General features: G+C 22.4%; 3 protein-coding genes across 3 annotated transcripts; 2 read left to right on the top strand and 1 right to left on the bottom strand.

Moving 5' to 3' along the window:
* Positions 1 to 1,584: 1,584 nt before the first annotated feature.
* Positions 1,585 to 4,143, top strand: PBANKA_1301900 (DNA repair metallo-beta-lactamase protein, putative; the record flags this gene model as incomplete). The annotated part of the gene is made up of 2 exons (XM_034566590.1): positions 1,585 to 1,675; positions 1,916 to 4,143. The coding sequence occupies 2 exons, from the start codon at positions 1,585 to 1,587 to the stop codon at positions 4,141 to 4,143; spliced, it is 2,319 nt and encodes a 772-aa protein (XP_034423172.1).
* A 693-nt stretch (positions 4,144 to 4,836) lies between these two features.
* Positions 4,837 to 15,459, top strand: PBANKA_1301800 (conserved Plasmodium protein, unknown function; the record flags this gene model as incomplete). Its single annotated transcript, XM_034566589.1, has 16 exons — positions 4,837 to 5,068; positions 5,215 to 5,600; positions 5,699 to 5,751; positions 5,864 to 6,101; positions 6,207 to 6,410; positions 6,528 to 6,614; positions 6,696 to 6,784; positions 6,926 to 7,264; positions 7,404 to 7,597; positions 7,724 to 7,836; positions 7,943 to 10,495; positions 10,755 to 13,600; positions 13,935 to 14,223; positions 14,442 to 14,921; positions 15,106 to 15,269; positions 15,351 to 15,459. The coding sequence occupies 16 exons, from the start codon at positions 4,837 to 4,839 to the stop codon at positions 15,457 to 15,459; spliced, it is 8,376 nt and encodes a 2,791-aa protein (XP_034423171.1).
* A 369-nt stretch (positions 15,460 to 15,828) lies between these two features.
* Positions 15,829 to 17,637, bottom strand: PBANKA_1301700 (splicing factor 3A subunit 1, putative; the record flags this gene model as incomplete). Its single annotated transcript, XM_034566588.1, has 1 exon — positions 15,829 to 17,637. The coding sequence occupies one exon, from the start codon at positions 17,635 to 17,637 to the stop codon at positions 15,829 to 15,831; it is 1,809 nt and encodes a 602-aa protein (XP_034423170.1).
* Between the last annotated feature and the right edge of the window lie 650 nt (positions 17,638 to 18,287).

Here is an 18,287-nt window from a genome sequence, read left to right as displayed (position 1 = left end):
GATAAGTGATATTATTTTTCTTTGTGCTAAACCTTTTTCATTGTTTATGTATTATTCTTATGCAATATTTATACGTAATTTACTTGCGTAATACATTTATGTGCCATGTTTATAATTCTTTTTTATATGTCTAAAATTTGCAAAATTGATATCATTAATTGGAGTCAATTAAAAATAGACTATTAGGAATTTCCATTTTTTATAAGAAAGGGTTTTATTTATTCAGGAAAGAAAAAATATGTTTTTATTTTGTAAATAAATGGTTAACATAATATTAATAATATATGAATTAGGCAAAAGTAATGTGGAAAAATTATCTAAAAATGGATGTGTAGGCATTGGCATAATAACGTTCGAATTCCTTTTTTTTTTTTGAAATCCATAAATTTTAAATTGATTTATGAATTTTTTTAATGAAATTATTGTTCACAAATGACCATTTTTTTTTAAATTTAATATGATTTTAATTTTCATCATTTTAGCAATGAATTGTCATATTATGATCCCTAATATTATTTGCCCATGCATTTGTAATATGGTTAAATTAAAAAGGAATATCTATGGACACACATATGGTCGTTTCTATTTATTAAACTTGGTAAAATTGCTTGGATATAAGAAAAATTTATAAAAATTGTATATAATATTTATGTACAATATGAATAGGTTTTGCATTTAAAAAATTTAATATATTCCAAAAATGTACACAATAAGTCTTTAGTCATTTTTAAGGGGTCTATAAAATAAGCATTTATAATAATAAGGGTTTTATTTTCAATTTTATTTTATTATCCATTAATTTCTCCGTCAATCGATTCGATAAATATATAATGAAAAAAAGGAGGTATTGATGTATTAAACTGCACATATTTGCTTTATTTATGTGCTTATATTTTAGCAATTTTTAAGACAATGTAAAATTGGTAATGGCAATTAAAGAATTAATTGTAAAAATAACGAAAAAAATGAGTATACTTTTAAATGCATATTATAAATATACTAATATTTATGTCTTATACTAATTTGAATATATTTAATTGAAGGGTATAACTTATTCACTTTGCTTATAAATTATTATTTGAACTACAAACAAAAAGATTAAAGATGAACTGTTATCGAATAGAATTTCTCTTATCATATATATTGCACCATTCGATAAAATGAATGTATCAAAGTGAAATAGTATTATGAAATTGTTTTAAGTATACACAAAATTGAATTCATTAACACGAAAAAATATTTTTAAGAATATAACTTCAAAAAATTATATATGATTTATTTGTTTTTGTTTTTTGGGGATGACATTTGTTTACATAATTTCGTTATTTTTGCGTATTATTATTCGTGGAAAATTATATTATTTATGCTTTTATATATTATTAAAAAGTGAAAATATTATTTAAAAATAATATATCATATTTTTAAGTAATATAATTTATGATAATTTTTTTTGGAAAAATGAAACGTGCTTATTAAAACTTCAATATTTGAGGTGTTGAAGTATAAATTGAAGAACAAAAACTAAAAGATTGTAATATAGTATATTGCAAAGTCGAATAAAAAAGTATATTATGCATTGCAAAAATGATAGAAGATGATATACATATAATTGCAAATGACCCCTTAATTATTATAGATAAATTTCCATATATAAAAAAGAAAAGCATTACACCCGGTATAATAAAAAGTTGTTGCATTGTCACATATATATTTTAGTGTGCACATAAATGTTGAATATTTGTGAAAAAAAGTATTGAGTTATATTATTTATTGTTAATAAAAATTGTATATATAATAATAGTGGCATTGTTAAACTGATAATATAAAATACATATATATACAAGTGATGTATCATGTATATAAGTTCAAAAATGTTAATATACTTCTCGCTTTGCTTTCTTTTATACTTCTACAGGAGAATGTGATGAAAAAAAAGAAATTACAAAGGTGTATTTTTTAACTCATTTTCATGCAGACCATTATATGAATATTAATAAAAATTTTAATGAGAATATTTTTTCGTCTACAATAACAAAAAAATTACTAATTAATATAATTGGTGTGGATGAAAAATATGTGCATAATTTAAAAGTTAATAAGAATTATTATCTTTTTAATTTTGAAATCATTTTGATTGACGCTAATCACTGTCCTGGTTCTGTAATTATTTATTTTGAATTTTCAAATGGTACTAAAATAATTCACACGGGTGATTTTCGTTATTCGAATGTCCACACTCTTTTAATAAAAAAAATATTAAGTAGCAATGATCCAGTTAAAATATATGAATATAATAGTAGAAAAAGGCAATTTATTGATAAATATTGCACAGAAGAAAGTAGTAATAAGCTAGTGGGAAAACGGGAAGAATATGAATGGATATTGTGGAATAATAAAAAATATAATAATTGTTATATGAATACGCCATTTAAGATATATAACAGTAATACATATGTTGTAAGCATTGATGAATTCAGATTAATGTATTTAAAAGGCATTGAGGATTTACTATGGAAGCTTCAAGATATGAAAACAGAGTTTTATGTATATGATTCTATAGAACGTGAAAATTATTTCAATTACTTTATATTTGTAGAATTGTCTTTATATTTTAATCAAAATAATACAGATATAATGTTAATGTATGGAAATAATACAATGTTAAATGACGATGTTATAATAAATAAAGACAATTTAAAAAATATTCGTTTTGTTTTAAATTATGATACAAAAGATTATTTAGACAAAACTCCATGTTATGGTGATTGCTATTATGAAAAAGAACAAGAAAGCCATGTAAGTAAACAAAAATACAATAACATCACGGTTAAGCACGAAAATTATGATGGCGAAAATAATATAAGTACCAATGGAAATTGTAATTCTGTTAAAATAAATATCAAACGAGAAGTCAGTAGCAGCAAGGAAGCACGATGTTGTAATTCATATAATAAGAAACTGAAAGGTACTATAGTTAAAACTGATACGAAAAAAAAAATGAATAATAGCTATTATATATCTAAGTTTGAAGTTAAAAAAAACAAAAATGGCCAAACACATATAAATGAATTAAAAGAAAATATGAATTATATAAAAACAATATATCTTGATACAACATATGCAATGTCTAAAAATATGTTTGCCCATCAAATGTATTTGATTAATTTTATTATTTATATATGCAAAAATAAAATAAAACAAAATTATAAAGTAGATGCATGCAAAGATGAGAATTGCAATTTTGATAATTTAAGTAAAATAAAAAATTCGATAAACAATTCTACACAAAAAAGCAAAGATAATAATACAATGAAAAATGGTGATGATTCTGCAACGGAAAATGGATTATCATGGATGCAAACATTTAAAGGGAATAGCACAGAAAATAAACTACCACTTATGCATGTAACACAAAGAAAAAGAAAGAAAACTTTATTTATGTTTGGAACTTATAATTTAGGAAAGGAAAAAGTATATTTAAGTGTTTCAGAAGCGTGCAATATGAAAATATACTTTCGAAACCCAAAGAAAAAAATAATTTTTAATTCATATATATACAATAAAGATATGTTAAATAGGATAACGGGAAATAAATTAGAAGCTGAAATTCACATTGTTGATATTAATTACTCTTATATATTTCCTAAAATTGAGAAAAATAAATTAAGAAGTTTAATAGATGCAGAAATGGAAGATGAATTTGATTCTTTTTATTATATTATTCCAACAGGATGGGTTAAAAATTATTATTTCTATGAAAAAAATAACATGTCTGTTTTTTTAATACCTTATAGTGAGCATTCTAATTTAGATGAACTGAAGGATTTTGTAAAGTCTATTAAGCCGTGTTCTATATGCCCAACAGTATTTTCTAACATTAAAGAAAAAAACAGGATGTTAAACATTTTTAATCCATATCTCAATTTAAAACAAGAAGCTTATGACTTCTTAAAGCCGAAGAATGAATTACGGCATATCAAAAATAAGAAAATAGCAAAGATTAAAAAAGAAAAATTGAATGAAAAAAAAAAAATAAATAAGCATAAAACCAAAGCAGAAAAAATACGCAATGATAGATATCAACAAAAGTTGACTTATTTTTTTTCATTAACAAAAAGTGAGTCAATTAAAAAGTGCAACTAATGAAGCTACAAATGATGGAGTAATAAAATGGCGAGAAATACAAAATTGTATTTTACTGGTATCTTCTATAATATCGTTATGGACCCCAATAAATTGCGTAGCTTTAATGATAATTGATATGGCTTAGGAGAATTTTTGAATAAACATTTTAAATATCATTTGTGCATAAATATGTAAAATATTATAATAATTATCACTCATAAGCCTGAGTGCGATAAGGATTGACTTTATATCAATAAATGTGTACATCTCTATATTTAATGCTCTATTTTATGGCTATATATAAGTACATTAAGTTTACTATTAATTTTTTTTAGTTTTATATATATATGTTTTTTTTTTTATTTTGTGTACTGTATTTTGTTTAATATATTTTTCTATTATTATTTTCATTGCATTTTTTTAATTCGATTTTTAATTCGTTTTTTTTAATTTACGTTTTTTTATTGTGCATTATGTCAAAATACAATGCGTATATATATTATATACATTTGAACCTACGATGATTTAAAAAAATAAAGTTATTTCTTATAAAAATATGTTATAAAAATCGATAGCTTTCATATGAAAATTATGATAATAACATTTTTATAAGAAAATATGCAAATGCGTATACACAGGCACCCATATTTGCACATTATAAGTATTATAAGAAATTAAAATTTCCATTCTCTATATAGAAATATAAAATACATGGGGGATAAGAAACATATCGAAAAAAAAGAAAAAAAAAAAAAAAAAAAAAATGAGTTAGACACGAGGTTTGTAAATATACCCAATTTAGATATAGACCAAGAAGCAAACTGTATTGAAAGAAACACATATAGAGATATATCAAATAATAAGACATTAAATAATATTGGTTCAATTCATGCAAATAGTATAATAAGTTATACAAAAGATGCCATAAAAAATTCTTCAACTAGTAACAAAAAAAGTAATATATACCTATTTATTTAAATAATTATATAAAGGGGGCATGTGAGTAAAATGCACCGTGCATATATGTTGTTTTCGTAATATATATACTTCACTTTCATGTTTTGAATATATTATTACATTTTTATATAGGTAATTTAACAAACATAACCATAAACAATGAATATGAAGAGTTGAATACATTATGTCATTGTACAGATCATTACGATAATTTTTTGTCCACTAATAAATATAAATTAACAAATATTAAAACGAGTGAAATATTTGAAAATAGTTTTTTAGTAACTAAAAATAATAATTATTCAGTAGACAATCAAGAACCTTGTGATGTGAAAGAAAGAAAAAATTATGAATTAAAGGGGTTTAATAATAGCACCAAAATTTTGGAAGATATAGAAAAATTTAAAAAGAAAAAAGAGGAAATGAACAAAAATATTTTTAATATTGAGAATAAAATCGATACCAAAGAAACCGTAAATTTAAATAATGATAATGTAAAGAGTCCTACTAATATAGAAGTAATAGACACGCTAAAAAATAAAAAAAGTTAGGATGACTATCTTATTTTTTATTAAATTTTTAATAATATATAAACATATCGATTATTATATCTCAGGAAAAAGAGACTGTTTCATATAAATTAAAGAAAAAAAAGAAAATAGATAAATAGTAATCAATTTCATATATACTGATGATATTTTTTATAGTTGCATATATAACTAGAAAATCATATATTTTACCGTTTTTCTTTTTCTTTTTTTTTTCAAATAACGAAATACAGTAATATTAGTGTAGAAGAAAAGGACAAACACATGAAAAAATATATGCTTAGACTTGAAGAGCAATACAAAAAGAAAAAGGAAGAAGATTTGAAAAATGAAATTAATGAAAAAAAAGAAGAGATAAAAAATTTACAAGAAAAGGATAGTAGATTTATTAATTATTTAAAAAATCCAAGATTGAATTTATCAAAAAACGAAGATTTAAATAATTATTTGTGTATCTACCCATTAACAATAGTAAATTAAAATCTAATAAATATTATAACTACAATTTTTCTAAAAAATCAATTTGAATTCTAAAATATATTCCTCACAATATATGTTCCCATTCGTATTTTACAGTACTTTACAGATGTAATGGTAGATTCAACACGAACAGAAGATTTGATAATTACAAACAAAAGCAGTACCCTATTGCACATTATTATAGTTCCCCCTTCAATGAACTGTTTTTTCATAAAAGATATAATTAATGTGTATAACAAAAGTGAGGAATCCTCAAAAAATACTTTAAATCAACAAATTGCCCCAGGACATTCCATAAAGGTGAAATAGAAATATTTAATTATTATTACGAAACTAAAATCAATAAATTATTAATTGACGAAATATAACCCTATATATCAACGTTTTTTTACAATGTAATTATTATGAACAATTCAGATAAAACTATGTTATAATGTTTTGACCTTAAATCACATAAGGGATAATATAAAAATATTGTCAGAAGCAGGAAGTCAGGAAATACAGGTAAAAAATAATATTGTGATAAACTAAAATGATAGAAATTGATGCATATATTTGAACATAATGACATTACATTTTTTATAGATAAAAGTATTTCAATCGCCACCAAAATTAGAATTCCCTAAAACTATAAATTTGGGTCCAATTCGATCTAACGAGAAGAAGAACAAATCGTAAGTCTATTTTTAAAAAGTGAATTAAATGAAATAATTGCTAGTGGAGATTATATTATGAGCTTACATGGTGTGTGATGTGGTTATCTTTGTCATTTTTTTAATGTTTTATTTTTCTTATTAACTTTTGATTTTTTAAAGGTTTACAATTAAAAATAAAGGAAATGATGTAAACATACTGATCATCCCAAAGAGCTTATTTGAATTTTATGAAAAAAAGAAAAATATCGAAAAGGAAGAAAATATTTTAAATTTGTTAACTAATAAAAAAAACGGCGGCGAATCTATAATAGAAATAAAAGAAAATAACGAAACCTATTATATGTATAACAATATTAAAAGTCGTTCATATAATTTTCTTTTCTTATACAAAAAATTAGTTAGCAATTTTAATAATTTATATTTTGAAAATGTGCTACAAGATTTATATTATTTTAGCTTGAAAAACTCCGAAGAAAAAGCTGTTAATTTTTTTTTTAAGTAAAAATTATAAAATTAAAATTTAATATTTTTGAATAAACATTTTGAAATTAAATTTCAATTTATTGAGATTCTATATGTATTTCATATTTACATAAAATGTTAGAGCATACATAGACATGTTTTTTATTTCTTATAGAAGTGGGAAAATAGGAGCATATGAAAAAAAATACTATATCATACCAGATATTGATAGCGAATTTTCTGAATTAGAAGATCGAGTAAAACATAATTTTATTAATTACAATGGATGGAATATTTTTCAATTTTATATTAAGGCTATTGTTGAACCCATATTGTTAAATTTGGTTCGCATCAATAAGAGGATAGCAAGTAACTTTTCATTATCTTATCATTATATTTTTTCGAAAATAAATAAAAATTAAGTATTAATTTGGTATTATAATAAATTAAATTTTTTTTACATTTTTAACTTTGTTTACTTTTTTTTATGTGCAGGAGATTTGTACGAATGCCGATTTTCGAAATATTTAGAAAATCAACAAAAAGACAAACTATATTATTTTTTTTATAGCAATTCAGGAAACTCATATAAGTTTTCAGATATTCAAGTAATGATTAATCGTTTTTTTGTAAATGTATGAAATATATATTTTTATGATTTGATGTTTTATCTCCTTTTTCATATGCTTGAATATTTTATATTTTTTTTGAAAGGTGAACAGTGGGTATAACTTCACTGAACTTGAAGTTGTAAACAACGGACTAATTGACTTGAGCATATCATGCTACATATATGTTAATGAAAATCCAGAAAGTAAGAAAATAGTTTTGGAGAAAAAGAACAAAGGGACATATTATTATGAAGAATTTTTTGATCCTGCATTTGCTGACTCTTTGTATGAGAACAGATCGAAAATGAAATATTATATGGAGTTAGGAAAAATAAAAGTAGATAAAAGGGATAAAAATTCGGAAAAAAAGATAAAAAAAGGAAATAAGAAAAAATGTTTATGTCCAATTTACATTTACCCCAAAAGTTTCGTTTTGTCATATAAACAACCGAAAAAGATATACATTGTTTTTAAGCCTAAAGATAAACATAAAAATTACAAAAATTACCATTTTGTATTGATCATTAAAAATATATGCAAAGGACCTGATATTAATATTGAAAATTTGTTGGAAATTAACAAAAAACAAGAAGAGAAAGAAAGCAATGGTTTTCCTTTAGTATGTGTAAGAGAAAATAAAATAATAGATAACAAGAAATGGAATGAACTATTTGGAAATAATTTTTCAAGATATGAATATTCATCTTCATCATTGTGTAAATCGTATTCAAGTTACTCTGAAATTAATGAAGAAATGATAAAAAAAAAACAGAAAAAAAAACAAAAAATATTTAACAAAAAAAATAAGACAACAAATTATATAGGTATGTATATAAATATATATGCTAATATAATTGAACCAAATATAAACATAAAGTCAGAAAAGCTATCAAAATGCTTTATGTTAAATCCGTTATTTTTGTATAAAACCAGTTTTACTATAAAAAACCAAAATGACTTTTATGTTTGTTATCGTTTTGAAAATGTTATCAAGTTGAATGATTCATCTAAATGTGATATAAAAGTTTGTTCAAACGAAATTGTAAAAGATTTACAAAAAGATCCTAAAAATGCATTATTAGGATACAAAGAAGAAGAAAACAGTGCATCATCTTCTGAAAAAATAGAGAACAAACAAAGAGATGAGGTCAGTTATAAAAATGACGAAAATGCACAAAGATTAAGCATGATCGCAGATTGTATAGAAAATGGCATTTGTTACTACGATTATTATGCTGTATTAAATGAAATAAAATTAATAAATGAAAAGAAGACAAATATAAAATGCATAAAGAAAAATGTTATAAGAAAAAAAACAAATGAAGATAATTCAAATACTACAAATAGAAATGAAACAAATAATGATAAGCCATTTTATTGTAAACAGAATTTAGTATTCAATGATGGAGATCAAATGGAAAATAAAAAGTGTGTGAAAAGTGATATGCATAATAAAAAAGAAGATACAATAGCATTGGGGGAAAAAAAAGACTTATATTACAACTTGAACAAAAAATTTATAAAATATTTTTATAACAAAGGAAATAATGATAATGTCCGAGTGTATGTATTGATAAAAAATGTAGTGAGCAAAAAGCAAATAGATATTATGAATAAGTTAGAAGGTGAACAGAAATTAAGATATAAAGAAAGGAAAAAAATTAGAGAACAAAATTTATATAGAAATGAAAAAATAAAAGATAGAAATGGAAATCATTTAAAAACGAAAAATGAGGAATATTATCTATTGCCCCATGAGAAAAAAAAAATCGTTTTATACTTTTTAGTTAACAAATACGGATATCACAAAATAAATATAAACATGAGTTTCTACATGGGTAATTATAAAATTAAAAAGGAAATAAAATGTAGCATATTAACGAAATGCAAAGGCATAAGTATAAGTCAGACTGATTTTGTATTTGAAAATAGTTACTCACATTACGGGTTTTGCAATATTGTAAAAATAAATAACCTCGATAAAGATTTAAAATTAATTTGTTTAGAAGATTTATACAAAAATAAAAGTATTAGTAATACAGATGACAAAAGTAAAAAAAACAACACTAGTAGTAATAATAGCAAATATGGATTTATAACATTATACACTTTTTATTGTGACATTTTTAATAACGTGAAGAAGGTAACAAAAAATGGGCTAATAAACAAATCCGATATTATATATAATTTCAAAAACAGTTTTTACAAAATTATAGATGAAAAAATGGATAAGAATGATATAAAAAAGGAAAATGATTTTTATAGCTGTAATAAGTGTAAGTGTCTTTTTAAATATGATAGTTGTATTGATTATTTAAGTAATATTTTTTCGGAATTTAGTAAAGGATTCAATGTTTTTTATAATTATTTTAATGGAGAAAAATACATAATACAAAATATGGAAAAGTATAAAAGTGTAAACCTTGAAGACAATGATGAAAAAATATCGTTGAATACAAATGAGTTTAATAAAAATTTTGAACAAATTTATAAGCATCATGAATATAAATATGTATATATACATGATGATAAAATATATTTTAAAGATAATCTTATAGTATATCCCTCAAATTTGCTATTATTACCATTGAGGGAAATATTTTTCGTTTTCTTTTTCTTTTTCTCACATGCGAATAGTATAAATCTCCCCTTAAGAGTAATAGAAACTGGAAAGAAATAAATAAAATAATGAATAAACGATGAATAATTAGATAGGAAACTAAATATATGCAGTGATTTACATATGTATATGAGTACTATTTTTTTCTATACATTATTAAAATATGCAAAAGAAATAATACGCATATGTAGTTATATAAACAGTGTGAATAATTTATATCGATTTGGTGCAGATATATATGGTTAATAATATTTATATATGTGTTATATCGTTTCTATTTTTTTTCTACATTAAGGTGAAATGGGACTCATTTTGTGAAGAAATTTTCATGGAAGGTACAAGTAAAAATCATAATATTAAAATAACATACGACAAAAAATATCAAGACAAAAAGAATTTTATGAAAAATGAAATAATAAAAGAGAAAGATACGAAAGAGAACGAAGAAAATGATAAAGAAAGGAAAGATAATTATATTGGAATTTGTAGCGAAATTTTTTATGTAAACTTTGAAAATTTAAATGAACTAAATATTTGGTATGAATTAAGTGAAACAGAGACTGGCAATTTTGAATATAACTATTACAAAAAGAAATATATATTAATTAATAATTGCAACCCAAAACTAAATTACTATTACAAAAATTTTGATAGTTTCATAAAAGTAAACAAGTTAGAAAATAAGTTAAAAAATAAGCTATCAAAATATTATTTAATAAAAGGCGAGAAAAACAATAAGGATAGGAATAAAATGGTTGGTAGTGAAGTGGAAACAGTAGAAGGGGAACATAACGTTTTGAATACAAATAAAGAAAATATATTAGATGTAATACATGCTTGTATTATTACAGAGGACAATATTTTAAATAAAATAGATGGAAAAAAAACAAAAAAACATGGATTCAGATTATTGGTATTTCATAATAATAATATAACTAAAGACGAAAATTTTATTAAATTGAAATTTTCAATTAATTTTAAATATTTTAATTATTGTAAAATTATAAAATTTCGATCATATTTTTTTGTACATACATTTGATTTTATTTTAATTAATGAAAAAAAATTATTATTATCTTTATTCGATTATATGAAAAATGCTATATGTGTATCAAAAGGTGGATCATTGGGGGATGCAAATAATAATAGCGAAATTGATGAGTTTAATGGGTGTCAAGAAATTGAACAGATAAAAGAAAATAAGGAGGGCTCAAAAGGAAGAAAGTTAAGTTCAAGTGTGGATGGCTTAAACATCTGTAAAGCGGATAAGACAAATGCGAAGGGACCAGATGTTAAAAATGGAGAAAGGGAACAAATTGATGTATTTGTAAATAAACTGATAGATGATTTATCTCTTATAAAAATAAAAGAGCATGATAAATCTAAGGCGAAAATAAAAGGATATATGGAAGAAATAAACGACTTTTTTAATTTGAATATTGATGAAAATATGTTTGGCAAATTGCAAAATTATATTGATGAAATATATCACGATTTTGACGGTAATATAGAATCGTGCATAGAGATAAATGAAAGACTTCGAAATGAAGAACAAGGGAAAAAATATATCGATAAAAATGAAGGGTGCTATGAAATTTTTAATGATCCAGATAGAAATTCAAGCAAATTGATAATGGAAAAAATAGACAAGTTTATTTGTGTGCACAAACTATTAAATTGTTTAAACAACAAGTTAGATTATGATTTAGTAGACTTTGTAAAGAAAAAGAATTATGGATTATTTTACAATTATGAGCAAGAGGATGATATACCAAGAAATGAAGAAAAAGATACAATAATAAAAAATACAAAAGAAAGACCCCAAAATAAACCTGGTACACATTTACTTAAAAACTACTGTTATAATTTAAATAATGAAAATGATGTAATATATATAATAATAAATAACAAAAATAAAGTCGATTTAAACTTAAATATAAGTTGTTCTGGTTCTATAAATGATAATTTAAAAAACATATTTAATAGATGTATAAATAATTTAATAATGAAAAAAGAATGGCAAGGATTAGCTGATTTTCTAAAAGAACTCAATTTGGAAAAAAACAAATATAAGAAAAAGTGCAACATCGAGAATATAATATATGGAAATTATAATAAATTAAAGCATTTAAATAATAAATATAAGATGAAAAACGAAGAGCATTATTATAATTTTTTAAATAATATATTAAATGAAAAAAGTGAATATTGCTTAATGCTAAAAAATAATTTGTTCTTAGATTTTGTCATTTTTAAAGACATAGTATGTTCTATGAAAAGTGCATTTATTAAGATTTATCTATATTCAGATAATATTAATATGCATAGAGACAAAATATTTATAAATTTAAGTAAAAGTGAACAAATTTGTAATATGTCAATTAATTCAGAGATAAAATCACTGCATTTATTAAACCCTTATAAAGTTACAAAAAATGGTGATAAATGCATATTTATTAATTCTGTTTACATAAATAAAGGCATTTTAAAAAATTACAAAGTTTTGGAGAAAAATGAACGCAATGAAAATATATGTAAGTGCTTTGAAGAAATATTAAAGCCATATGAGGTTATATTGTTTAACTCTTCGAATTTTAGGAAAAATATTATATGCAATTTTTCATATATTTCAGATGTTATATTTAATAATAGCGATAATAAAAAAATATATATACCAGAACATGATGATTTAAAAAATGCTGAAAATGAAAAGATCGATAAATTTTTAAAAAGAGCACCTAAAAGTAATGGACAGTGTAATAATAGTTTAAATGAACTTTTTTTTAGAAATAAAAATGATACCGAGATTGTGAAAAATCCACTATTCTCTACGAGTGATGGAAAACCAGTTAGTGATGAAAATAATATTAAAATTGATTGTTCAAATATTTACATTGATAGAAAAGAAAACAAATATATCAAAATATGTTTGGAAAATATATTACATAAAGAAGGTAACCATGTATATAAATTTTATTGCAACTACAAATATATAGATGATATAGACACCAAAAGTAAAATGAATATTGAATCATCATTAAAATCGCTCAATGAGCATTTAATAAAATCATTATATCTAACATTTTATTTATATGTTAATATCGAAAAACCGAAAATGGAATTATTATGGGGAAATAAAATGTAATATATAAAAAAAGAGATGCACATGCAAATGGCTAGGCATATAATGTTACATATAAGATGTTTAGTTAAGAAATAGTATGCATTAGTAATATGAAAGATATTCATTTTATGCATATATATGTAGATAATTATATAAATTTATCATGAGGCATTATGAAAACACCAACATGGTGAAATATCAAATAATTAATTTATAAAATCTATGCAAAAAAGTAAAAAATATTCATTTGGTTATAATACATTTGAATTGTCTATACTATTATATTTATTCATTCTTCTATTCATTTTTCATGAATATTTATTTTTTTTTGGTGGGATAACTTTGGTGCAGAGCTCACGATAAAACAATAAAATTCGACTTCAAATATTTCAATAAAAAGGCCTATAAAAAAATAAACAAAATGTATACAAATCAACTTATCAATGACATATTATATGAAGATGTAAATGAGATAAATGGATACTTTGATGAAACATTTTCACAAAAAAAATGTTTAAATATATATTTCATTAATATGAAAGATATAAATTTTTATTCATATATATACACGAAATTATTTTTTGAAATAAAAAAGATTTATATAGATTCTGAGGAATTTGATCATACTAATACTAGAATTGTAAACATATGCATTTATACGGGATGAATAATAATAAACTAATTTAATTTGTTGTCTTATAAAAAGAAATATGTAGACCATTTATTTAGCTATCATTTTATAATAAATTTGAATATTGATTTCATTTTAAAAAAACACAATATGCATATTGTATAATTACATCTATTGTCTTTGTTTTAATTTTGCCATTTAATTACATTTCTTTTCCTTTTTTTCAGTATCATATAAAAAGAAAAAGTAAGATATGCATAAAATTGGAAATAGACGAAGTGAAGTTTAAAAAGGAAATAAAAAATAAGATAAATAGTAAAAAAGAAAAAAAGTATGTATATGAAGATTATTTAATATTTCAATATTTAACATGTGAAGAACATGAGAAGTTTATAATTGAATGCAATTATATTGTTCCCTTTTTAATTATGAAAGAAAATAAATATATATTTCACGAATTTAATAATTTGAAAAAGGAAAACCAAATAATAGAAAATTGCAAAGAACTAAATGATATTATTAATAATATTTCGGATAAAATAAAAGAGAATCAAATAATTTATAAAGATATTGAAATAAAGGGAAACGCATATTATATTTATATAAAATTTAGTGAATTGAAATTGTATAAAATTTGTTTGTTTTTATTTAACATAACACAAATTCCTATGACTTGGACGATAAAGGAAGAGGATTGTATAGAGCAAGTATGATTATAAAAAATAAATCATATAATGAGAAAAATACACGAAAAAATAAGGGAATTAACATTTTTAAATAAGTTTCGAGAAAATTATAGTAGACACACCTACATATATGTATACATATGTGAAACAATTTATATTTTTATAGTTTATTATTATTGTTATTATTTTGCTTCTACTTATGCAGAATTTTTATTTATCAAAAAATAGCCTAAATGGAATATTCCATTTTAGTAAAACAAAAAATGTACTGTTTGGGAAAACATATGGTGTTTGCAACACTGATTATGAAAAAGAAGAAAAAAGAACAAACCCTTTTTTATTTCCTAATTATATAATTGTGACATTCGCGTAAGTCCTTTATTTTTTTCTGCATTTTCTCAATTTTGCTTGTGAAAAAATATAATATATTTCTGTGCATTTTTAATACAGCCCAATAATGGAGAAAGACATTACCAAAAAATATTTCATCGATATTGGAAATGGAGATAAGATTTATTTTTATTTAAAAGGAATTTATGTGCCAAAAAATGGTGATTAAGTTAACTATAAAAGTTTTATAAAGAAAAAAAAAATAAATAGAAATAATAAAACAAAGTGAAATAAATCCTAAATATAATATAAAGAGTGTACATATATAATATATGGCGCATTACATACGTAAATTAATTGAAATGTGCTATATCACTAAAAATAAAATGAATCTGTTAATTTTGAAAAAATTAAATTAAAAAAAGAGAGCGAAAAAAATAATATATAAAAGGCATATTAAATATGTTTAAATAATGGATGGTCAAATATATAGAAATTGCCAAAAGGTTATAGTATTGGCATATGTGTTTTAAATTAATAAGAAGTAAAAAGAAAGTCTATTTTGAAATGTTCATTAAACTATATAATAACATATATACTAGTTTGTTTTTTGTTTTTTATTATTTTTGGTATTAGCTTCTTTTGATTGGGTTGATTCATTTTGAGGGTAATGTGCAATGGATGGACCTGGCAATATTTTATTGTAAATATTATGAATGTAACTATATACATCTTCATTTTTTTTTGCATTTTTAGTAGTTTTTTTATTTTCATTTGATGTATGCTCGTTGATTTCTTCATCAATAGATCCAAAAATATCTGGTCTATTAATAACAAAAAGAGATAAATTTCCTTCAATGTCTTCAAGAGGTGAAAACGAAGCTTCCTTTTTAGCTTTTTCATACAATTTATCTTTTTGCTCTTTCCATTGTGGATCTAATAATAATGTTTTCAAGTGCCGAGTCATATCATTAATATCTATAGGTTGGTTTGTAATTGGGCATAAATGCACATTCTCTTTATTTATTTTGTGTTTTCGTGATTTTTCATAATTCTTAACAACTATAATTTTTTCTTCATTATCATCATCTACAATTTCTTGAATATTATCTAAAGTTTCTTCACCATATGATATTTCACTATCATTTTTATTTAATTTTCCATGTAGTCGGCTCTTTTGTTTTCGTCCTTTTATATATTTATTATCAGAGACATTATTCTCTTCTTGAGACATATCTACGGGATTTTCTTCTAATTTTCTTATTTCGATAGCATCATCTGAATACTCATTTTTTCTTTCATATTTATCCATTGAATCGTCACCATGAGCTTGACCTTCTCCAATTTCTCCGTTTTCATGTATTTCTTTATTTATATTACTTGTATGATATGATATGTTATTTATTTTTTCGATATTTGTATATTTTTTATCTGTATCAAACAATTGATTTAATACATAGTTTTCAACATTATTAAAATCTATTGATTGAGGCAAAGCTTCAATGTTATCATCAAAGGTTATATTTTCTACAACAGTAAAATTTGTCCAATCATAAAATGTGTCACATTTTGTTTTTTCTTCAAGTTTTCTTTCTTCTTCTTCTCTTTTCTTCATGTTATGATTATATATACTATAAGAATAGTTTAGAACATCCCTTTTGTTATTGGAATATTTTTTAATTTTATCTATTATATCATTATTTGGAAGTAAGCATTTCACATATATATCAATAAGTTTTGAAAAAAAATTATAGTATAAATTATTTGCTCTCAAAAAGTCATATTGACTATTATTTTTTTCTCTTTCAATAAGTTCATTTAAAAATTTGTTTCCGTTTCTAGCCACGAATAAGGCTGTTGTTTTCATTAGATCTACATCCACAGAACTGATAAGTGGAGATATAATTGTATAAATGTCTTCTTTGATTTCTATTTGTTGTTCTTGTGTATCTTCATCTTTAGTTTGATCATCTATGGAGTATATTATTTTATTTTTTTCTTTTTTAATATCCTCTTTTACAAAATCACATATTTTTAGTATGTGTTCATTATTACTTGATTTATTTAAATCCTCTCTTTTTTTTATTTCTAAAATAGCTTTAGGTATTGTATTTTTTTCTTGAATTCCTAAAAATTGTTCATGTAATTTATACTGATAATAAAAAAAATATGGATGTGTACTATTTATAAAATTAAATTGCTTTTCTTTCTCTTTATATATTTTTTGTTCAAAAACTTTCCCATTTTTTTTAACAAATGCAGCAGTTTTATCTATAACACTTTTTATACTATTTGGTGGTATAATCATTTCATTTTCTAAAAACTCTAATCTTTTATTTACAAGTTCAAGATCCGTGACATCAACATTATCATCAAAAATACTTCCTTTAACGATCACTTTCGCCATTTGTACGAATTATACTTGTTATATAATAGTAGTGATTATATGTGTATTTGTGAATATATATATTTTTTATTATTATTTACTTTCACATTTATCATTTGCATGTTTTATTCAATAATGATTACGGACTAGTAACCGCATTACTTTTTTATTGGCAATTAGTCTTTTTTGGTTTTCCCTTTTAAACTTAATATAGTTACCTTTTTCATTTGCTATTTTTTTATTACTCGTTTTTTTATTGTTGTAAATGTATTTGATGATCAATATTTTAAAATTAAAATTCGTGAATTTAATATTAAAGACGGCACTTTGGATGCACATATGCAGATAGATATATATATTTGTGTATGTATTTATTTATATATATGCATATGTTTTGTGAATCATCTAACTTATAATTTTCCGCAACACTTTTTAAGCATTACATAAAAATATCCAATATCTTTTTTTATTTTGTTATAAGCTGCCCTCATGATAATATTCATGATTTACAATATTTATAAGGTGTAAAAAAAATGAGAAAAAATAGCTTTTGTATGTAGTATTGAAAAGGAATGTACATATGAATAATTTCTATGCTATTAACATATTTATCAAAGTATATTATCTCCAATTTTTAAGCGATGCTTTTCCTTTTATGCACTTTTATTCAG

Source organism: Plasmodium berghei (genome assembly GCF_900002375.2).
Source record: "Plasmodium berghei ANKA genome assembly, chromosome: 13".
Taxonomy (NCBI): Eukaryota; Apicomplexa; class Aconoidasida; order Haemosporida; family Plasmodiidae; genus Plasmodium; species Plasmodium berghei.
This window is presented reverse-complemented; position numbering and strand designations above follow the sequence as displayed.